This window comes from Vidua chalybeata, chromosome 1 (assembly GCF_026979565.1).
Source record: "Vidua chalybeata isolate OUT-0048 chromosome 1, bVidCha1 merged haplotype, whole genome shotgun sequence".
NCBI lineage: Eukaryota > Metazoa > Chordata > Aves > Passeriformes > Viduidae > Vidua > Vidua chalybeata.
This window is the reverse complement of record NC_071530.1, coordinates 57,100,157-57,124,470: the sequence shown is the minus strand read 5'-3', so window position 1 is coordinate 57,124,470 and position 24,314 is coordinate 57,100,157. Positions and strand designations below refer to the sequence as shown.

At 39.1% G+C, this 24,314-nt stretch overlaps 1 protein-coding gene across 1 annotated transcript in view; it reads right to left on the bottom strand.

Moving 5' to 3' along the window:
• The window catches only part of TNS3 (tensin 3), a 134,817-nt gene that overhangs the window by 20,586 nt on the left and 89,917 nt on the right, over nt 1-24,314 (bottom strand). The window contains exons 19-21 of the mRNA XM_053958255.1: nt 5,346-5,517; nt 1,973-2,619; nt 1,241-1,327 (exon numbers count right to left, since the gene is read on the bottom strand). Coding sequence (XP_053814230.1) covers nt 1,241-1,327; nt 1,973-2,619; nt 5,346-5,517 — 906 coding nt within the window. The remainder of the gene's footprint in view (nt 1-1,240; nt 1,328-1,972; nt 2,620-5,345; nt 5,518-24,314) is intronic.

The following is a 24,314-nucleotide window of genomic DNA, read 5'->3' as shown; positions in this document are numbered from 1 at the left end:
CAAACCTGAAGTTTCTGTCTGGAATCCACAGAGAGCTCACTTTGCTCCTCTATGATTAGTGGATTGTAACAAGCACCCAGCATGCTTGTATACATACTGCTGGAGGGACAGTGTGTAAGTTCATAGAATCATGGAAGAATGGCCTGGATTGGAATGATCCTTTAAGATCATCTACTTCCAGTGCTCCTGCCATGAACAGAGACAACTTTAATTACACCAGAGCCACATCCAGCCTGGTCTTGAACATTTCCACAGATGGAGGGCATCACAGCTGCTCTGGGCAGTCTCTTCCAGTGCCTCACCACCCGCACAGTAAAGAATTTTTTTCTAATACTTAATCTAAACCTACTTTCAGTATGAAACCATTTCACCTTGCCCTGTCACCACTACATGTTCTTCTAAAAAGTCCCTCTCCATATTTCTTATTATAGGCTCCCCTCAGGTACTGGAAGGCTGCAATTAGGTCACTCTGAATTCAGTCTGGAGAATTTCTTTCTCCAGACTGAAAAATCTCAATTCTCTCAGCCTTTCCTCATAAGAAACGTACTCCATCCCTCTAATCGACTTGGTGGCCCTCCTCTGTACTCGTTCCAACAGGTCTGTCTATGTCTTTCCTGTATGCCAGATGCAGTACTCCTGGTTCTCATAATTATTAATTTTCACGTAAGTAATAAAAGCTTTCTTCAGTTCACTCAATAATACATCTACATATAAAAGTACTGTATCTGCATCATACATCACAAAGATGTTGTTCCATGGTAGTGACCTTTAAGAAATAAGGTATGTCGCTTGACAGTGAAATTCAGGCGACAAAATGACTGGTGGGTGAGGATGCCTTTGTGGTGACCTAACTAATGAATTATTCTGAGATCATGTCAGAAAAGCACACTTGTACTCAAAAGTTTCAAAAAGCAGACAGCCATTTGGTGTTGTTTCATGCATATCTGCCATTTGAAAATCTGCAGCTTCACATCAAAGAGCATTTGCAGCAGCTACCACAGGTAGACTTATATTACTTCATAGTTTATTCAGTTAGACTAATAATTTGTTTGATTGACTGAATATTTTTCAGCACTCCGCACTCAAATTCAGCCTTTCAACAAAAGAAACAAGAGGGGTTGTCTGTGGCCCTTCTAGGTTTTATATTTCTTTTAGAGATCAGGTATGTATTTAAAATCAAGACTTTACCAACTAGCTTTTCTATGAACGGATATGTCAGAATATTTATCAATTGATATACCTTGTTCTCTTGAAATATCCGGCTTATACCAGAACTTGGATGTGTCCTGAACAAATTTTACGGTCAGATGTTTATCAGCTGTGTTTTCTGTGAAATAAAAGGGAAAAAAAAGTCAAGAATTTTTTAAAATACAAAATCGTTTTTACTTTTCTTTCCAACTTCCAATCACCATGATTACTCAAAAAACTCATCATTAGGACAGTTTAGAGAAACTGAGCTGCTTTAGAACTAGCAAATATAATAACATATACTAAGATTCTGAAAGCATGTTCGATGTTTCTTTTCGCAAAATCTATAAAATATTAAAATATTTATTTTAGTTATAAAGATGCATTAAATACAAACTTCTCAATAGGGCCCAATGAACACTCATGTACATCTTTTACTTTTCTTGGCACAACTCTAAAAGGTGTAGAGAGAAGCCAGCCCTTTTTAAATGAAATTGGACTCAACACTCAATGCAGGTCCATTGTAGTCTGACAGCTGAAAAGGTAGGCTGCCCAATGGCTGACTTCTAGGAAGCAAAAGAAGAAATCTGAAGCCTTGTTTCCTGAATAATGCATGCAAAGACAGTGAACTGGCACCATTTACTGCAAACATTTAAGTCCTCTGTGCCATTCTCATTCCACTACTTTTTTTTTTTTCCCTCTCCACTTTTAAACCCCCCCCAATTCTTTTCATAAACTCATATAAAATCTAATGTATTTTGCATTTCTCTGATACAGAACCTACCTGGCACTGGGGAAGGGCTTAACATTTTTGAGAAATCTGGGAGGACATTTGGGAAGGGAATGCTGATTGTGCTTCCACTGTGAGGGCTAGAGAAGCCGCTTGAAGAAGGTGACACAGAGGCAAAGGAACGTTCTCCTTCAGAGGACCTCTTCTTCTCTGGAAGAGGCGGTTGAGCATGTAGGTTCCCTCCATGGTGATGCAGAACTGCACTGTTCTGGCTGTTGGGTCCAGAGGCCACGGTAAGAAAGTTTTGTGTCAAAAAGTCATTGTCATCAGCACTTGCCACTGATGAGCTCAGCGTTTTAGATGTGCTAGCACTGGCTATGTAAGTAGCTTGTGTCTGCTCTTGGGGGGAGCTACTGTCCCTGGTACCTGCGCTGTAGCTCAGGTAGGCATGGGCACTGCTGCTGATACCATGTTCTTGGTGTGGCTCTGCTGGTGAATTCTCCAGGCTGCTCAGGGTGACAACTTGCATTCCTGGAGTTTGGAAATGAGACAGGAGAGAGACATCCTCCACAGCACTTGAAAATTCAGAGGGCACAAGGTAACCTCCTGGCTGCCTGGTGTTTCCCATTGAAAACTGGGTTGACAGGGAAGCTTTAGAGCTGTTTTCATGATATTTTTCATTATATTCTGCTGCAGAAGAGCTGTCAAAAAAAAAAAAGCTAAAAATTGAACACAAAAATAAAACACCAGCCACATAATTCCCTTAAAATGTACTGTAAAACCCGTACTTCAGTAGTCATTGAAAGAAATGAAACATCACACTCAGGACAAAAATCTCAGGGTGCTCTTCGAAAACATGCTGGACCAGGTAATGCAGCTGGATCAGATTCCAACCTTACCCTAACCAATAACTTCTTCAATGTACATCATTATGCTATGTCTTATCTCATCCTCCGCCTAGCCATGTGGATGGGATAGTTTCTGAGTTTGCACTGTAAACCATTCCATGAAATTAATGACAGCTAAAAATACTTCTCCCTGTTTGAGGGGGTTAATTTTAACATGAATCAGTTTAGTGAGGCTGTTTGCAGCATTGCTTCATATACAGTGGTCTTGATGAGCTAAAGTGCTACCTAAAAAATAACAGTAGGAGGCAACAATCTCTTATGCCAAAGCTGCATAGAGGTAGAGGTTTATGGAAGAAATATGACACAGCCATACCAGTTCTTACATGCAGAGTGTCTTATGCTCACCAGAATAAAAATGAAAATAAATGGGCTGAGGAGGTGGTTATGCACCATCATACAACAAACCAGTAACTACGATAATGGTAAGAACACAGTTCACAAGGAATAACTTGTGGACCAGATCTATTTCAATACAATTTATATTAAAAAAAAAAAAAAAAAAAAAAAGGAGGCAGGTCCACTGGTTAATTTATTTGACAGTGGAAAAATTCTGATTTATAGAATTAAATATTTCAACAGTAAACATTCTGTTTTTCTACTGGGTAGCAATTCTACCTGTTCAAGTTAAAAAAAAAAAAAAGTCCTTCCAAACAAAAAGAAACTAAGCATCTGATAAAATCATTTAATAAAAGTTTAAGCTGTCTCCTTGCTTCTAAAAATCAAATGCCCTCAGGCAGTATCTGGAAAATATTACTAATATTACCAAATCCAGAGAGAAAAAACTCATTGTGAAATGCAAAGATAAAAATCTGACATAAGAGACATATTAAAAAAAAAAAAAAAAAGGATTTTTTTTTAAAGGGAGTTGTGAAAATTAATGCCAGTAGATTTAAACAGCTCAAATTAGAAAGGCCATTAAAAAATATGGAAGGTAAGCAAATTGAAGAAGACATTGCTGCAGAAATAAACCTCTAGAGCTGTAGCTATCTTCTAGGTGAAATAAAAAAAATATAGAAAAAATATTTAGAAAGAAGTTAACAAGATTTTCTAGATAAAGTCTGAAGTAGGAATGTAAACTTGATAATGACTGAACTGCCTGATAAACTTTTAATACATATGCACTTGTAATTGTACACTGCCTCCTCTGCAGCAAATACCAACATTATTTTGTTCCATCTTAAGGTTCACATGCATTATCACAAAACCAAAACATTCTGTCACAGTCTTAGTACTAACTGAAAATGAAACCAATTAGATTGGAAGATAAATAAAAGATAAATAGGTAATGACATACTTGAAGTACTAACACTCTGACACTCCAACCAGAAGTATTCCCAAATACTTACTGTGAAAAAGGAGCCAAATAGCCAAAAACAAGAATAGGACTATTAACCAGAAAGGAATGCTTTTGAAGAGCGATAGAGAAGGTAACTTCTTCAGGTCTAATGTACCACCTTGTCCATTGAGTAAATATAGTGCACAGCTAATGACTGATCATGCACTTTTATGGTCTTCTGAACGTTCAAACAGTAACTAGGGACTCCTTGTTTGTTTACTGTTTCTTGCAATTTCTTAGCTTATGCTGTAAGCTCCTTTGTACAAGAACTGCTTTGTAAATTTATACTATTCACCCAGTTGTCTAGAGCCCTACATGTTTACCACAACGTAATTATAAAATAATAAAATTTCTAAGCCTGCTGATCCATTGAAAGGTAATCAGCTATGAACTACCAAAGCATATCTACTGACATTTTACTGACTAAAAACATATGTCTGCAGTGAGAAGAGTGCTCCCTTTTTCTCATATACAGCTTACTGCAATGTGAATTTTCAAGTTAAACATCAGAGACGCCAGTCAAGCACACAGAAAAATATATATGAGCTTGCGTTAGGACAAATAACATAACTGAGCTATAAAATTCTATTTATGTTTGTCTTCTCACTTATCTTCAAAGCTAATTGTGTCCATCACATAAAAGTAACACCTGTGTATGTGTTAAAATCCAGCCGATGGAAACCAACATTGGTCACAACCCACTGTCATAGCATGATGTCCTTGATGGGGTAATAATTAGCATTGACTCTATGATTCTAGAAGGTTGATCATTCACTTTATTATACTACACTATACTATACTAAGTAAGAAACTTATCGCCTTTGCAGACAGTCTGATACTGACAGACTAGATTGGTCTTTGAAACTAAACACTATTACTATTGTCCAATTAAGAAATCACTCTTTGGTAAACAAATCTCTATAACACATTTTACATGTTTACAATAACAAGTACAGCAAGTGAAGATAAAAATTATTTCTCATTCCTTTCTCTGATCTTCTCAGAGCTTTCCCCAGGACAATGCCTGGGAAAGTTGTGTACCACTCTCTGTAGCCAGAGTTGCAGTTACAACCCACCTCAAAGTTCTTAGAAAATGGTCTGCAGGGAAGATGTAAGCATAACGCCTTGGCTGGGAACTATCATTATGAGAACTAAACAATAATGTAAGTGAATCTTTTCCTACCTTTCTGCCCCTGGGATAGGACTGCTATTTCCCAGAGTACATGAAGATGCAAAACAGCGCTGAAAGGAGGGATCAGTCTGCATGTTGGCCCTCAGCAAAGAAGAGTTTGTGCCCACGGTGCCATCAGACATCACCACAGAGAGTTTTATGGCTTCCATGTAACTCTGAGATTCTGCAGCAAAGAAAACAAAGTAAATGCAAATTTAAAAACAACATGCATTTTTATGAACCTTGTACTGAAAAAAGTACTCATAAAATAGTTTAGTTTTCTCTTAATAAGATTATAAGGAAGGTTTTTTGTTTGCTTGTGCAGTAGATATTATTTCACAAAATTATGTTGATTGCTGAAAACATCCAGCAGGTCAAATAGCAGAGGGAATAGAGATTACAGAATTGCTACACTTAAACTGTTTGATCAGTTCTCCAGAATACATTCTCTAACCCTGAAGATGAGAATGGACTGTTTGTTCCAAGATGCTTTGCATTTCACAGTCCACAGTGTTAATCAGGTATGTCTAGTCAAGTGCACCATTTGCACTTAAAATACCAGTAGAAAACTGTGTGTCCTGGTCCCAGCCATGACAGAGTTAATTTTTGCAGTATGCCTTAGGGGGCACAGCCAGGACCTGGAGTTATTGTATACCACCTCATGTCATTGCTGGGGGTGGGGGGAAGGAAGTCACTTCCAGGGAGAAAGGGTCCTTCTGGTTAAGAAAGCATGACGGAGGGAACAGGGGGTGGTAGTAGCAAGCTAGAGGGTCTCAGCGTGGGGCCCACTTGCTGAATGGGGCAGGGGACCTGGTGTATAAGGACACAGATGACACTGAGGTACAACCTTCTTCATATCAGTCTTTATCAGTGAGACAGGACTTTGGGAACCTCAAGCCCCTGAGACCATGGGAAAAAACTTGATCAAAACATACCCTCAGTGGAGGAGGACTAAGCAAAGGAGAACTAAAACAAACTGGACATATTTGAATCCATTGAGGACTGAGAGGTTGAACACACGAGAGCTGAGGGAGCTAGTTGATACCCTTCAAGACCATTCTCAATAATCTTTAAAAGGTCTCAATGGCTGGGAGACATTCTTAAGAACAAGTAGGGAGGAAGTATCACTCATTCCTCCAAGAAAGGTATTAAGGATGATCCAGGGAATTGCAGGCTTGGTTAACCTATCCCCAGTCTCTGGAAAGGTGATGGAGCAACTGGAACCCTGGAAACCACTTCCAAACACATGTCAGAAAAAGGATTGAGAGTTGTCAGCATGAATTTACAAAAGGGGAATTGTGCATATCCACTGAGATCACTTTCTTCAGTAAACCAAGTAGCTTAGTGGCTAAGGGAAAAGCAGTGGATGTTCCTCCTCTTTAGTAAGGTTTTTATCTTGGTCTTCAGTAATATCCTCATAAACACACTGATAAAACAAGGGTTTGATAAGTGGAAGTGAGATCTAATAAAAACTGCCTGAATATCTGGACGCAGAGGCTTGTGATCAGCTGCAGCAAGTTCACTGGAAGGCAAGCCATAGCATTATACCCTGGGGCTGATACAAGGAGCAATAGTCTTCAACATCCTTCATTGATAACACTGATAATGGGATGAAGTTTCATCAGCAAGTTTTGCAGACAACAGAAAACTGTGAGGAGTCATTGACAAACCAGATGTTTGTGCTGCTGTTCATACATGTGAGAAATGGGAAAAAAGGAATCTTAAGTTCAACAAGAAGAAATACAAACTCCTGCAACTGAGAAGGAATAATCCGTGGCACTAGCACATGCTGGGGGCTGACTGGCTGGAGACAGTTCTGTGGAGAAGGACTTGGTGGTTCTCATGGACAATAAGCTGACCATGAGCCAGCAATACAACTCCATGTCAAAGGTGGGTAATAGTACTCCGGCTTGCATCACAAAGTCCTGCCAGCAGGTCAAGGGAAGTGATCCTTCCTCCCCACTTAGCATTAGAGGCTACATATGAAGCTCTATGCCTACTTATGGACTCCTCAGTACATGAGAGACAGGGATTTGCTTGAACAAGTCCAGCACAAGGTCACAAAGACACCATCACTGGGACTGAAGCATCTTTCATAGGAGCAGGGGCTGAGCCTCGGACAGCTGGGACTGTACAGCCTGGAGAAAAGAAAGCTCAAGGGTATATTATAACTGTGTATATAAACCTGATGCGAAAGCATGAAGGTGCCTTCTGCTCATGAAGGATGAGAAAAGGACACAACTTTTGGAAGTTGAATGTTTAGCAGCACATGGTTTACCTGTAGTGCTGGTTTTGTCCAGGGTAGAGTTAACTTTCTTCACAGAGGCTAGTATGTGAATCTTTTGGATTTGTGCTTAACACTGTAATGATAATACAGAAATATTTTTGTTATTGCTGAGCAGGGCTTACACAGAGCCAAGGCCTTTTCTGCTTTTCATAGTGCCGCACTGGCAAAGCAGTTGGAGGTGCATGGGAAGGTTGGGAGGAAACAGCCAGGACAGGTGACCCCTACTGACCAGAGGGATAGTCCAGACCACATGACATCACAGTCAGTATAAAAAATGGGGGGAGGACAGGAAGGACATTTGGAGTGATGGTGTTTTTCTTCCTAAGTGACCATTACATGTGATGGGTTCTGCTCTCCTGGGGATAGCTGAACATCTGTCTGCCCATGGGAAGAAGTAAAGTAATTCCTTGTTTTGTGTTGCTTTTGTGTATAGGGCTTTTGCTTTCCCTCTTAAGCTGTTTTTACCTCAACCCATGAGTTTTCTATCTTTTACCCTTCCAATTGTCTCCCTAATCCTGGGGGTTGGAGAGTGCCCAGCAACTGCATTGAGCTTGGCAGCTGGCTGCGCTTAAACCATGACACCTGTGCAGCTACAGTTTTCAGGTGTAACTTTGTCCACACCAAAGAAGCAAAACAACTGTAACCTTTATTTCCTAATAGCCTGCAAACAGCACCAGAGTAACTGGTTTCTAAACTGACTGAAATAAGAAATATGTTCATCTTAATTATACTGCACATAAATACTACAGGATATAGCTAAAACAGATGCATTTAGATGAGGAATGATGTGAATGCTACTACTGCAGAGCTTTATACAGGAACAGTTTCATGCTGTTTTTCAGAGGTACACTTAAATAACCAGTCAAGCTCTAACGGCGATTACATTTAATTATTCTGTATTTAGTATTAAAAAGTCAACACCTATTCAGAGGTCCAGGCTCAGCAACACTGTTTTCCATGACAGAAGACTCTAATTCTACAAATGCCCATGCATCTGAATAGCTTCATTCACCTGAATAGTCCTACTGACCTCAACACTGGCAGGACTGAATCCCAGTAAGACAGTCACAGATGAAACAATCTCTAATTACTATCTCTTGAGTTGATACACTTCCAAAGAATCAGGGAGGGGGAAAAAAAAAGAACCCAAAACCAAGGAAGTCAGGGAATAATTCCACTCCTACAAAGAATTTAGATCACACTAATGCATCTTTTCCATAAGCAAACCTTCCTAATGTAAAAAGCCACTGAAAACAAGTCAAAATGAATATTGTTTTCCCTTCAATTCATGGCAGAGCTTGGTTCTGCTGTTACTTGAATGAGGAGTGTACAAGGTACCTAAAAGATATGTCTGAGACAAGAAAATCTTCATGCTAGTGCCCTGACTATAAACCATCTGAATTCATCACACAGCACACACTGAACAGAGTAAACATTTAATTGGATGAGGGAAACAGAAAAACTGCCTTTTAACAGAAACTATCTTTTAACTACACCATTACTTTAATGATATTCAAAACAGCCATAGAAGTGAACTTTAAGGAAATACTGCAGAAATGTTTCATGTGGAAGAGCTACAGAAATCTGAATCTGTATTTACCAGATCAGCTACATTTACAGTCATCCTCATACTGGTGCAAATAAGAGTCAGAAAAGCTGGCTGCACAAACCCATATTGGTCAAAGTGATGTACTTATGAAGACTACTAGAGCCTCCCCAGAAACACAACTTTGATAAATCTCCAGAGACCAGTATTTGACAAAGTATCTCAAGTGCAACAGGCATCTCATCTCTGCACATGAACGTGCACGGATGCTTCCCAATTACATTGCAGGTTGAGACGATTCTGCTTCTAAATGCATTCCCCACAGGAACAGGAATTACAATCCCAAGCTTATCTACACATGCTTTCTTGTTTTCATGTCTCCGTGTCTGTTCTCCTGATACCAGACTATATAGGGGAGTCACTGGAATCCAGTTACCAAGAGTCTGAAGGCAAAGAGGGGAGGGGCACTCCTTCTGAAATAGCTTAAAATCTCCCACTCAGCTCAACTACGTGCATAAAAGCTAGTCCAACAGATTTACACAGCAAATTCCACGCCTTCCACAGCACTTGCTTGAATAAAGGGACCAAAGTTTGATTCTTCCCCGTTTCAGGTCTTGGATTGTTGCTATTATCTTTAGAGCTTGAGGGAACGATCACTGTCATGCTCACAGATGCCTTTCACACTCCATTTTCACAGGTATAAAATATAGAGTGAAAAGCTACTGGCAGCCAGGCATGTAAAACATGCAGAAAAAACACAAACTAGATATAACTCTTCCCAGGCTAGAAACAAGTATATCTTAAAAGAACTTCCCATGAAAGCAGCCTTATTTTTACTTCAATTAAAAACAAACCGTCTGGGTATTTCAGCTATGTCTTCTGATTGATGCAAAGTTCACCAGTCAGGTGTTAACCCTTTATCTCACAGAATCAATAATTCTGCAATTTCATAGTTTCTACAGAATTAACTAGCCTGGCACATCTGACAGAAAGCAAATCATCAGTACTTCTTGGTTCAGGCCCCTACCATGCCATTTATAGCTGTGAAAACACTGACAATGTAAAAGTGCAGCTCCTTACTTCAAGAAGTGACATGACAAAGCCAGGATCATTCACGTTTGTATCTCTTCATGCACCCAGGTCAGACCTACGTTTACTATCACTGATCATCAACTTTAACAGCAGGACCTTAAAAGGAGCTGGACTCTTTGCACCATACCCTACTGAAAAATGACATTAAAAAAAGAAAAGAATAGTAATTGTGTCAACATGCAAGGCACAAAAATATCCAGTTCACTCTTCTACTTGGCAGCAAAAGGTTAAATCTGTAGAAGTTGCAGGCTTTTTCCAGTTGTAAGCAGAAACTGCCGGGTGTGCCGACGACACAGCCATATAAAGTACGATCTTACAGATTAACCCATACTTTAATCTACTAAACCTATTGAAACAGAGAACACACACCCCCCCAAAAAAAACCCCAAAAACAAATGAAACCCCAAAAAACAAAACAAAAACCACAAACAAACAAAAAAAAATACACACACACACAAAAAAAAAAACCTACCGAAAAAGAAAAACCCCAGAGTAGCTTAACTCACACTATGGTCCAGATCCACTAGCATACCTTTTTAGTAGGTTCTCATGCATTTCAAACTTCGTAATCCTTTTCACGAGAAGGTGCTAGTTAATGTGGATTGTATCAGCTTGAAAACTCAAGTAAAGATCCTCAGTTACATCTTCTGGGGAAAGGGAGCTTTAAGTCAGTATTCTGCTTCCAAAACACTGAGCTCACTACCTCACAACTATCTGAGGCTAGTATAAAAGCTGAATGGACAGAGAAAATAATACGGCTCTGAACTAAGTAATGGCCCACCTGAGCCAGATAACAATCTAATGCTTTTCCAAGTCTGTTTGCACTCTAAGATTCTTACAGGTTATCTATCTTCTCTTTCACTCACTTGCTTTTCCAAATACAAAGGTGCCAAAAATAGTAAGAGAGACCAACAGTCTCTCCTGCTTTTGGCCAAAGTATTAACTTTACTGAAATTCTGACCTTTTAAACTTGTTACATTGTGCTTTCAATCTCACTAAAATACAGTGACCCAAATTATTCCCTTATATGAAACCCATCAACTTTGGTCACACTGCTCCTTCCTTTTCACAGAATACATGGAAATCAATAAAGGAAGCCTAAAGTCTTGTCTTTTATAACTTCAGATACCAGGCAATGGAATAACTTATTGTGTCTTTTGCACAGTACATGCTTTCCTATTCAAAGTAAGTAGCTCCACTTCTCATTTAGAAGAAGTACATGTTATGTACCAACACAGAGTCAACTTTGGTTCCCACACATCCCGAAAACCCACCAATACAAAGCAGAGAAAATGTAACAGGATTTTTCATGTTTGTGAAGGAAAAGACAAAATTACTATTGCTAGGAGATTCTGCTAATGCCTGTTTTGAGTAGACCAACCCTCTTTGCAAGTATTCAGTCAGGCTGAACCTGGGGAAAGTCATTAAGACAGTGGCTCTAGCATCCAGGCATTAGCCTCTCTGCACATAAAAAGGTCTGCTTTAGTTGCTTCATCTGAGAAGAATCTCAATGGAATATGTATTACATGCTTGGATAATACAGAAAATACAACAATGGAGTGGCTGACAACTTCAGAAATAAAACTGCACAACTGGAGAGGCAGTGAAGTATTTCTCAGAGACATTTATTTGGTGGAAGAAAAAACATGTTCAACAATTAGAACCCAAATTGCTAATAATTAAATGTAATGTACATTACAGTACTGAAGCTTTTTAACTTCATGTAATCATTGATTGTGTGCATTTAGAAAGTGTTCACTGTGTTTTGGGAGCCTGTAAGATTCATTCAGAATTTAAGAAAAAAGTCATTCTTGCCTTATGCCCGAAAGAGAGTTGTAAAGAGAGCTGTTGCCCCTTGAGAAAGCATCCTTAGCATAGGAGTCTTCTCCAGTCAGCACTGGGTGCAGAAGTCTGGCACTTCACCACAGTCAGTGGAGACTCTGGTCTACCAGGAAGATTCATGACAAAAGTGGGAGTGTATTGCTACATTCCTGTCTTCTGCAAGTCCTAGCTCCCATAACAGCCTGCCAGTAATAGCCATATGCAGCCTCTGAAGCTATGCCAGGTGTCAGCTTATCTCCAGGCAACCATAGGCTGACACATTGATCAGAATCAAAAGTATGATTTACGAGACCACACTTTACTCCACCCTAAAGCCCTAAGACCTGCACTATATGGCTTCTGTTCTGAGAAAATAGGTAGACTGTTTTACAGGTAACTTGGTATCATACATTCATTCAAACATCAAAATACAAATAACTCCTATTTGCTGAACAGAATTAACAATACAGCATCTTGAAAGCAGTAAAATCCTTATCATGACTTTCTGAACAACTTTCTTATACTAATTCATTTCATTCTCCCAAGGAGTACCAGGGGAAAAAAAGAAACTTCCCCAAGGATTAAAGCCATCAGTTACATATGTCTTTTCATGTATTTTAAAAGATCTTGCAGATGCTGTGCTACTGACTTTAGGCAAGCTTTGCCATCTTAGGAATGCAAATCAGCTGCAAAGGCATGTCCTCAAGATTTCCAGATCACATGTAACATAAAATGTGATTAAAACACTCTTTAGGAGAAAATCACTATCAGTACATAACGCATAAACAAGAGTACCCCTATTCTGTCTCTACATACAGCAGTAGTACACTCAGCATGTACACTCAGTAGTGAAAAAAAAAATCCAATAAAACAATTAGAACACAATTATTAACATGTCCACACTAATTTTACACAGCAAATTAGTAAAATGGCTTTAGAAACAGACAACTCCATTCATATCATGGTTCATCTCACAATGGAATTTCAGGCATTCACATTGCTGAATATGACAATTTTCATCAAACCATAAAATTAAATTGCAATAGTTTTAGAGAAGAAAAAAAGAACCTAAAAAACATGCAAATTGTACCTTCCAGTGAATAGTAATACTTTTTCAGGCAGAATGCACTGAAAGACCAAGCACCTTTCAAGAAAAGAGTAAAATACCGGCCAAGTTCATTATCCATTAAAATTACTTGAAATGTCAGCAGATGCAGGTCTAAGCTGTCTGTGCTGAACTGAAAAGTGCCACTCATGTATACTGACGAGATACACTGCAAAGCCAAAGGCAAGGAGGCAAGGGTGAAGGTAGAGAGGCCAAACTGAGTGAAAGAAGGGACAGAGCTTGAGCCTGACTTTCTGACACTTCTGAGAAGCAAGCACAAAGACTCACTGACATTTTCTATTTTGTATTAGGATCCTATATACTTTTCCTAAGGTAAAAGAGAGAGAAAGAAGGAGTTTTAAACTCCCCTTTTTCTGTCTCAGTCCATTTCCCCAGTGCCAAGAGGAACCAGAGAGGTCCCAGTAGGCAGCTTTTGATGTTTGAGGCATACTTGCCTCATAGAACAAATGGAAGCAATCAAAATGATGTTTGGACCTTCTATCAAAACTCTCACTTTGGTCCTGTTCTTCTGCTGTGAGAAAAATTCTGCCTAAATGTGACGATCTTCAACCTGTTCACTTTTCCAATCACTTGCCTGCAACATAATGCTGAACCCAGCTCACTGCAGCCTGAATAACAAAGTGAGGGTTGTGTTTTGATTTTCAAGCAGTATACCTAAACCATTTTATTTTAAAACCAGAAAAAACTGACTTTTCAAAGGCTGCTTTTAATAACCTGAAATTGAAACTGGTAAAAACAAACTCAATTCAGTTTATCTTCAGTGTTGTTCACAAAACACATGAACTGAGAAGTCTTGCATTTTTTTGCTTGGTCTGTCTCTCGAGAACTGTGATTCAGTAACTCTCCTTTTAGGGTTGCAGTTTTTACCCAACCATGTGCTGCTACTGTTTCAATAGAAAAACTGTTTGCATTAAGGCAGTAGGAACCAGGCTCTTTATTCTGCTATATCCTGTACACTGTAGCATGTAATATCTGGCTGCTCTAAGACTATTATATTTTCATGGAAAATTCAGAACTGAAGTAAGAGAGTGTTTTACATGTATTACACAAATACACTTTGTCTTAGATGCACAAATTAGACCAGTTACCCTTCCAGTCCTAATGGTACAACAAAGTGTTCTCACTAAGCAAGAAAGCAGAAACAAAATCTTACACCTTTCATGCTTTTGAAAAGAAATCCAGTGCTGCTATAACATTACTAAAATTTCCTCAGGGGAGGAAAAAGACTCAGCCTAGACAAATTTTTTCTACGTGGACAGAAATTATGTATACTCCAGGCAGCCCTCATTTCTTCTACTTTGAAAAAGACCCACCACGGCACACAAAAAATTGCAAGGCTTCTTCAGCAGGACAGTGGCTAGATAAAACTCTCTAGCCCTGCCTCATGCCCTCAATCTTTTGTCAGCGACTGCAGAAAACTCCCATACTGACAAAACTCCTTGTCTGCAAACCTTCTCAGTTTCTGGGCAGACTCCCAACGTTGTTACATGACTACAAAAGGCGTAACTCTTCCTCCCACTTAATTTCTACAGAGCTCGCAGCAGCAGGCCGCAGGCTGCGTGCGTGCTCCCAGCTCCCCACCCCGCCAGCGGAGCGGCCCCCTTGGCCCCTATCTGAGCCTGGTTCGCTTTAGGGAATTCCGGCCGCCCTCCCCTTTTTCCGGGGTCACGTTTCGCTGCCGCTGCGGCGAGCGCGACCAGCCAAACACAAGACCAATCCACATAAACGAGTTTTCAGACTTAGCAAAACGCACAAAACAGGGGCGCAGGGAACCACAAACCTACCTATGGAAGCCATCGTGACAGCTGCTCCCCCGCGGGGCTGTGCGAAATTGTCCTTCCCTCCCTCCGTGCCGCATACTGCCTGTGGCTCACCGAATCGAGGCAGCGGGGCGCGCCGGCCCGCCACGCAAAGCCTTAGGAAAAACAATTGCCCTCATTTGCCAGCACTCGCCACTCTCCCTCGCGTGTTAGAACTTCACCGCAAAGTGGGTTCCAGTGTCTGCGGCGAAAGAAGCACAGGCTCCCTTGTCTCAAAACAGCCAGCCAGATGAAGAACGGCCACAGTTCACTTCGTCCAGGCAGAAAGTAATTCCCCGATAGTTGTTAGATTAGGCTTCCCGCTCGCTCTTCAGCTCGACTGCCCATTCAGTGTATGCCCGCTGTGCTGACTCCACCTCATTTACGTTTGACTTGTTCCCTCCCTTTCCCCGCCCGGCTCTCACCGCCTGTTCCACGCAGAGCTCCGCTCCCAGCGGGTCCTGTGCTCCGCGCAGCGCCGCGGGGGCCAGGGAGACTGGGAACTTGGGTTGGAGGGAGGGGTTGTGTGTGGTGGTAATTTGGTTGATTTTGGGGGTTTTCTTTGAGTGTTGGGGGCCGGGTGTTGTTCTTCCCCCACCAACTTCATTTGACCTCACTTATTTTGTTTCTTTCAGAGAGATGCAAGACACGGAACCGACAATTGTCAGAATAGTGCTTTTTAATGTTGACCAAAGCCCAGCTACTCTATTACACCAAAATGGCCCAACACTCTCGGATAAATTTAACATCCAGAACTCTGAATAAAGTTTTACTCGCTTCCCAAGTCTTACTGTGTTGCATTCAACATCCCACTTGCATTGTTCTGAACAGGTTTTATTCACAGGTCAGGAAGACGAGTGGAAATACTGCAGCTCCACAATGAGCAGCACATTTCCTTTTCAGATTGTTCATCAGAGCCCAGCACACCGTATTTTCTGAAAGGATCACTGCAGGAAATTACTAGATCTAGATAGAAACAAATACAACCATTTAAAACTTTCCCATTATGAATTATTCTATTGCTTTCAAATTTCTACCGGCACCATGTTTTGAATGCATGTACTAAACCATTTTGATAATATTAAAATACACAAGCTGGCTTGGTTATAGAGATGAGTACTGGTAAAGTAATTACATTTTGCTTTCTTTCACAGACCATAATGTAAATCAAACTACTCCTTCATAAGAATATTCATTCCTACCACTGTTTTCCTTCATAGCAGCTGCTCCTATTAAACATGTTGCATAAAGATTGCACGCAGAAGAACCAAAATAGCAAAGGTTAGTTGTGATATACACCATATTATCAGGTAAAAAGAAGAGAAAATCTTGCCACAGAGTCAGAAGAGGTTATTATGGTTCAGAAGTGATATCAGTTACTTTGAATAATTTATTATAAAACCACACTTCGTCTTGGATGCTTCCAGGCAGAGCCAGATGCAGTCAAAAAAATTGTTCACACTCCTATAAAGAATAATGACTAGAGAAAATTTCTCTCCATAGAAAACATCCCTGTCTCTACATAAAAAGCACTGTAATCATTGGACCTTTGGATATCTCATTTCTTTCCTGATTTTCAAATCTTGACAGCTTTGCTTGTTTGGCTATATACACTTGCTGAATTAGAAGATGTTCTGGGTTGACTGTATGATGCTTTTATCCCCAGTCGTCTGTTCTGTTTATGCTGAATAATAAGTTTTGCACCTTTAAGACTTGTTCTGAGAGTGAAGCGGGGGAGAAGAAGCGTGCAGTTTGTTTTCAGAAACTGCACTCACTCTTCCACATTCCTTCTCCTGGACTGTGTTGTCCGTGGATGAACAGACGGCAGGACAGAGCTCTTCTTTGCTTTTACTTAGTTTTAGCTAGCCAAGGCAAAGAAGTTCCCTGGACTGTGGGGTTTTTTTCCCTGTTCTTTGGACCTGTTTAAAACTGCTCTGGACTGAACACCCAGAGGAGCACCAACAGCTCGCACCTGTGGCCCACTGGGCCAGGCCTGGGCCGTGGCATTTCCAGTGCCGGAAGGACTGAAGAGAGACTCAGTGAGCGAAGCTGCAACCCAGGGAGGGGACTTCCTGAGTTTGTCTCTCTTTTGGAGCAGCAAGAGGTTTTATTGTTTAATATTGTTTTTGTTTTCTTGTTTAATAAACAGTTTTTTCCACTTTTTTCCAAGGAGGTATTTTTTCCAAACCGTTTGGGGGAGGGGCTGACTGAATCTGCTTCCTAGAGGAACGCCTTTGGGGGTTCTCTCCCAGATTTGCCCTGAACCAGGACAGAAGGGAACAAGAATAGTAACCTTTAACAAAGAAGATAACAGTGGTCTGAGATTACATATGAAGAAGGTTGGTTAAGTAAGAAACTTACTGTCCAAAGTATTATAAGGATGTAATGTAAGCAGAAATAATGTAATTAAAATATTAATATAATTGAGTTTTGCCAGCATTTATCAAATTCATCCTTTTAAAAGATTTTTTGCATGGATCCTTCTAACAGACTCAGTTATACTTAAGGGGCTACTCATCAAGAAAAACCCTCTGACATGGACAATTAATAACAAACAAAAGGGCACATAATAAAAATCTCACCTTTTGCTTCTTTTTCTGTCACAAATTCAAAGTTTCAACCAGATGAGACTTTCTTCTCCAAAGAAGAAAAAAGTCTGAAACTCTAAAGCCAGAAGATAGAAAGGGCAAGGTTGATTGCATACAAAAGAAGAGTTAGGAAGGGAAGAAAAGGCAGTGTTGGATGTCTCCAGTGAGGAACTGATTTGATTTAGGTCAGTGTGTAAGGTACTGCCATCTCAAAAGGCAAAAGTCTGTTATTTGGCAAGAAGAATTGGTTTCCTGGCTGTTCCAGGCACAGGACAGGAAATCAGGATCAGGTCTTTCAATCTCTGCCAGGTGGTACCAGTATACAGTTCTCCTAGATATAGGACATAAGATTCCTGGTTTGATCAGAACCATTACACTGCAAATTGTAATGAAAATAGTTTAAAATGTAGGGCTTGAATTGTAACATGCACCTTTGTCCAGCAAGAACTCCTGAAGCGAAGTGGCTATGCCATGTTTTTCACACAAATTCAGCAAACTCCACAATTTGTTAAGGAATGTCATGTGTTTCTCTCCTGCTCTGATGATTGACAGGAATGTAGGTGTCAATGTCAAGAAGATTGCTCATTTTGGATTTTGTCCACAAGATGCCTGAATATAAATGGCTTTGTGAAATAACATGCCTAACTCAGGCATAGAAAAACACAGATTAATTTGGTTTTCTCCTCCTCTGCAAGAGGGAATAAACATGAAGAGAATTAACATAGGGGAGAACAGCATCCTAAAAAACAAAGACCAATATGACCTTTAGACTATAAACAATTAAGTAGAACTGAATGTGTATTTCCTCTCTGTTCCCACTCAACACTGGAAGGTCTGTCATTCTGAAACTACAGAATATCTTTAACTTGTGAATGCAATAGACAGACCCTCCCATTCACTCAAACACAGGATCATTTAAAACTGCATTTTTTTTGAAAACGTGTGCTCACAGCTGTACTTTGATTTTTGGAGCTCTCTTCTTCAGCCTTCCCTCAAACTACATGGATTAATCTGCCACATTACAGTCATGAAGTGCCACATCATATAGTGGGAGGCCTCACCCTGGAAAAGCTGAAAAAAATTTATAGAATCATAGCAAGAGCAGTAGTCGTTCCCCTGTTTTTTGTTAATTTAACCTTTTCCAAACAAAGTGACTAGTGACATCTCAAAAATGTATGCTATGCACATGCACTGCAAACAAGCAACCTCAGATATGTGTAAAAACAAACACATCTGCCAGGATGTCTGCTCATCCAATCACATATTTCTATTAAAATTGTTTTTAAGTTTCTGTCAATGGTTTATTGTTTGCATCTTCAAAAGAAGCAAATATTAGTGATGGGTTTCTCAGCTTCACATTATTTTGGATTTTATATACGTGTAAGATATTATTCATTGATATTTCAATGGATATATACAAAGATAGTTATTTATCAAATGACTGATTTATGTGGGGAAATGCATTACTTTTTCCCATGGAAAGCAAAAGAAAGAGAAAAAAAACTCTCTAAAACAGAATGCTTTAAAAACCTTTCAAGTAATCACTTTTTCAGTGGTTCTTAGCAAGAAAAAAGAAAGAGGAAAAAACCAAAACCAAACCAAGACCACCCACCAGTGTATTATCAGGGTGCATTTCAAATTTAACTGAAGAGGCACATATGCTTTGAGACCATGATCAAGTAACAATTGAAGCATTGTATAAACACATTTTTCCCATGTAATATTTGATTATATAAACAACTTTTTTTGGCATTTGGAAATTCAGAATTATACAGATTATTTTATTGCCTGAATTTTAGAATTTTTGAGCTCTGACAGATACTAGTGAACATAACAAGCAACTGTGTTCAGCACCCTTGGAAGTGCCAAGTGCCATCATCTTTTCAACTAATAAATGCATATTCCAAGTACAGTCAGTTATCTTGTATGGCAAGTATTAAAAAAAAAAAAAAAAAACCACAAAAAAAAAAAAAAAAAAAAGAAACAACCACAAAAATAAACAAACACCAGAAAATGCTACTGCTTTCTCTCTAGAGAAAATGCCTTTGGATTAGAGCTGCAGGAAGGATGAAAGCTGCAGGCTGCACAATTAAACTTTCAGATGTATTGGTTCCTGGATGAAAATACAACAGGCAATAACGTGTCTTATGCAAAACTTCAAGTTTTTTCTCAGTTAATAAATCCTTTTGAAATAAGGCAGTTGTTTCATTTTCAGTTCACAGTGGTATGAAAAGTTAATCAAGACAAAACATACAGACTGGATTAAAGTGTGGTGCCTCAAATAAGGGAAGTGCATAGAGGGTGGGTGGGTTCTTGATGAAGAACCCAATCAGCAGTTGCTTGATTTAATGCTAGTAGTGAGGGATCAAGGATCACTCAGACTTGATGAAGTACCATTGATGAAAGATGCAAGAGACTTTAAAGATGTCCCAAGCTAGAAACCTTATTTCATATGAACTCCTGTAGGAAAACTCCTTTGTCACAAGATCTGCCATTCCTTTAATGCAGTTCAACATTTGAATTCAGGACAAAATAAATGAACGAGAAAGTAGAGAGCCTCTTTCTGTATTTAGGGTCTCCAATACTTGGATACTTATTTCCCATGAGAAAACTTTGCTGGTTGAGGCAGAAGACTCCATATAACTTTTCAGAAGTGTCTTGGTTCAAATGGATAATGCAGGCAGTGCCAAGGGACCTCTGAAAGGGCCATTTCTAGGAGAACAGTCTCAGTTCTCTGATTTACATATCTATCAGCACTTTGCCCACATTGAATGAAAATTCATCCATTAAAACAAACAAATCAATGTAAATACTTGCACAGAAAATTAAACACACAGTATAAAACAAAGTCTTTCCAAATCAGTATCTGATTCTATCTCCAAAGCAGTTTTAACAGGGCAGTTTTAATGGTTTAAGGCCCATTCTGATTTATGATCACAGTGTTTCTGCCCAGATGCAAATCCTGCTACAAAAGCAAGGGAGGGAGGAAGAGGAGACAGTGAATAGTTTCATAACATCTCTTCAATGTAATGTTTGAAGAATCTATCGGTGGGAAATACCAAATGTAAGAAGATTTTTTTTTGAGTTTTAGGCTTGGCTAAGATAGACCTCAAGACTGGAGAAAAATATGCTTAGCAAGATAATAGAAGGTTTTAAGCTTAATAATGGTGTATTGTTTATTGTTAATAGAAGGCATACATGCAAGCATTGTGTGAACCAGGCGTACATGTGCGGTTTTAGTGATTGGCTAGAACAATTGTCTGTAAACTTTAGCAATATGCTATTGGCTAGAAAGCTTTTTAAATGCTCTGTAACAAAGAAATCTTTGGCTGCTGCTGGTTGTACGTGAGCTGTTGCCATCTTTCTATTGTCTTAACCATGTAATGAGGCTGATGCTGCATTAAAGCTCAAGGAATGTATCCCAGCAGTCCCATCCTGTTTGTGAAAAAACCTCCAAAAACACCTATCTTCTTTTTTTTTCCCCTTCAAATTCCTCAGTATCACAGAGAAGCTGCACATGGAATTATATATATGTGCACTAGATTATGCATTCTGCTAGCACAGTATTTTCCATGACCATCTGTAGTATTTGAATTTTTCTTATGTTCAACGTGATGTTCAATATGTAGGTCACAGCAGACTGTGTCCCTTTGCAGAAGTTTAACTCGGGGAGCTGTAAGAACAATTAATCATGAAATATCTTTGTCTTAACATAAGCACCAGATTTGAAGAATTATTGAGTCTGTGATCCGATACAACACTGGCTACAAACCAAAGTGTATTCATGTTCTGGAATATTTTATCAAGCTAGAGTATCCAAAACCAGTGGAAGAGAGAGTATATTTTAAAGAATGAGTTTTCTTATGAAAATCCAGTAACGAGAGTGGTCTATTTTGTCAGCTTTAATGTATCACCCAAAGAAAACACCCATTTATATTGTCCCACTGTTTTATCATCACATACTATCTGCCATGGACTTGGCATGCCCTAGCTTTTTATATTCAGTTATGTATAATAATATTCCTTTCTCCTCTGAATCAATGACATATTAGAATGTTTGCTCAGTGGCTAATATATGTACAGATTTTTTTAAGTTTTATGTAGAAACATATAGATGCAAACAAAACCTGTCCATATCTAGCTAACTAAATGGATTAAACTCTAAATAATTTCATCTCTAAAGCTTTGGGAATTTAAGTAGTGTAGACTGGGACAGTTCCTCCCATGAAAATCTCCGTCAAACTGAGGCAGGAGGGGGCGGGGGGAAAAGCTCAATTACAGCTCATTATCAAATAGCTCAGTTGTAGACACTTACACTGTAAGGATTGTAGTTAATACCACTCAGTGGAGGCATAGACTACAAGTATTTTAAGTTATTTTCAGTTCCATTCTACTGTTACAAGAAATTTTCCACCATTCAAATTGATATAAACCAAATGAAATGGTTAAACTTTTTAGCACATGAGATGGAATATTATTACTTTTTCTGTGAATTTAAACTACTAGAGTGAAATCACTGATAATAAGTGTTACTCATTTCTCTGCAGGCCAAAGAAATACAATATTTCCATGACTGTATTTGAAAGATATGTTGAGAACGGTATTATAATCAGTGGCACAAAAGGAAAGAGATCTGTGACAATGAAGACTTGAAAACACATCAAGTCATCTCCAACCTTCCTGCAATAAAAACTTTGTATAAAGATTAGTTTTACTGAGCTGAATGTCTCAATGAAAGTAACCCAGAGATAGAAAAGTGTGATAGATCATAGTACATTATATTGACTTCAGTCTTTACAACAACCAAGAAGTGGTCTCTGAACATTTATGATTTTGCTTTACAGCATTCCAAATGCTCTTTCTGGAAGCCCTCATTAAGTTCATGCTGGTAGAATAATCCCAACAGGACATCCAAGTAATTTCCTGCTTGCTCCTGAAGCCTATAGAGGCTTCTTATGCACTAGTAAATGGTGAAACATTAGGTGTTTAATTATAAAAATATTGTGTAGATGAACACTGTATTCAGCCACGACATAAACATGTCAAGGGCAATTGCAGGACAATGCAAAACATAACAGAAATCTGGTGTATCTGCTTTGCATTAAATAATAAATTTCCTTTCTCTACTTGTATTTTTTATTTTTCTTTGATAGCCTCAACAAAGAAACAAATGAAAACCCACTAAAATAAACAAAACATCAAAAAAAACCTAAACACAAAAATTACAATAGCAAAAATGTAAGTGCACCGGTTTCCAGGAGGACAGAGTTTATGTTAAAGATCCACATAAGTGGATGCATTGATGTTCTAAGCAAATGAACCCAGATGTTTGGAAAAGTTTTGAATCTATTACTTGCTTTGGACATGTATGTCTTACAAAAACAGGTAAGAGGAGGAGAGAAAGACAGGTATAAATGAATATTACATGAAAGCTTTTCACATTGTGGAGAAAGTTTTTGCCCATCATAAACAGGGAATTTTTCCCTTCACAAATTAGTTTCACTTTTATTCCCAAACTGACCCTCAGTTTAAAAACGTTATATTTTTTAAATCGAAAAATAAAGCAGTATGTATCATTTCTCTTGCAATTAAGATTGGAAGAAATGACAATCCTGGAATAACAGCATGATACCACAACAGCATAAAATTCTAATCGGTAATAGAATTATACAATAATGAGGCTGTTAGGTTGTGGGTTTGCTTTCCAATACATTTATTAAACAGTCATCACTCTGCTGGATGATGTAATATAGTAAGTCTATGTTAGTCAATGAGGGGAATTAGGGCTACAATGTCTCTGTCAGATAAAAACAAAGTCTGTATGAGAAAAATTGTGGAAATATTCCAGTATGTGGTTTTGAAGAGCTCCACAATGGCATGTGGAGAAAAATTGCCCTTTCTAAAATTTTTAGAATAGATGCAGCTCATACACAAGCTTTGGGTACAGTACGTAGTCTAAGCTCCATGGAAGAGATGAAAAGGCAAGGCTTTGCACATGGTTGAAGGCTCAGAGATTCCTTATACTGGCAGCAATGCTTTCAATTTGATCATTTGCACTGCTTGAGGTACACAAGTCTAGTTAGGCTGTTCAGAAAAGATGGGAAAAAGTGACATCATGTCTTCTCTTTGTCAGTACATTGATAGGATAATAGACAATCTTCCCTTGTTCCACAGATCCCTCTCCTCTGTTGCAAGACAGTGCCTGTTTGTGAATGCAGACCTTCTGCAAAGTTCTGTCTATGCTTTGACCGGGGCTGAAGAAGGGACAGTCTTCACATATAGCCTCATGGGTGGAGTGGCAGGGCAGCGAGCCAGCATTCAGTCCCTGGGCAAAGAGCTTGCTACGCTTTTATATGTTATTTCTATATACAAAGGGACTTGAATTAACTGTCTGCTGTCTGACAAAAGAGAGCCTTATGAGTTTCAAAATGGCCTACTAATAGTACTTCAGTTCCTTCACTGATATGTGGGATTCTCTCTCCCATGTAATATACATCAGCTATTGTGAAATTCCAGAGAGATGTATCTGGGTTCTATGTGGAACAGCCCTATTTTTTGAGGGGTATTTATAAAACTAGCCAATTTATAGGCCACTAGCCAATTTATAGACCACTTAGGTTCATCTCAAGAAACAAGGTATCTTTCAAAGACAATTCAGAATGAACTCTGTGGGTGCTGTATTACTTTCAAGCTACGTAAAGTGAAGAAAAGGGCCATAAAAC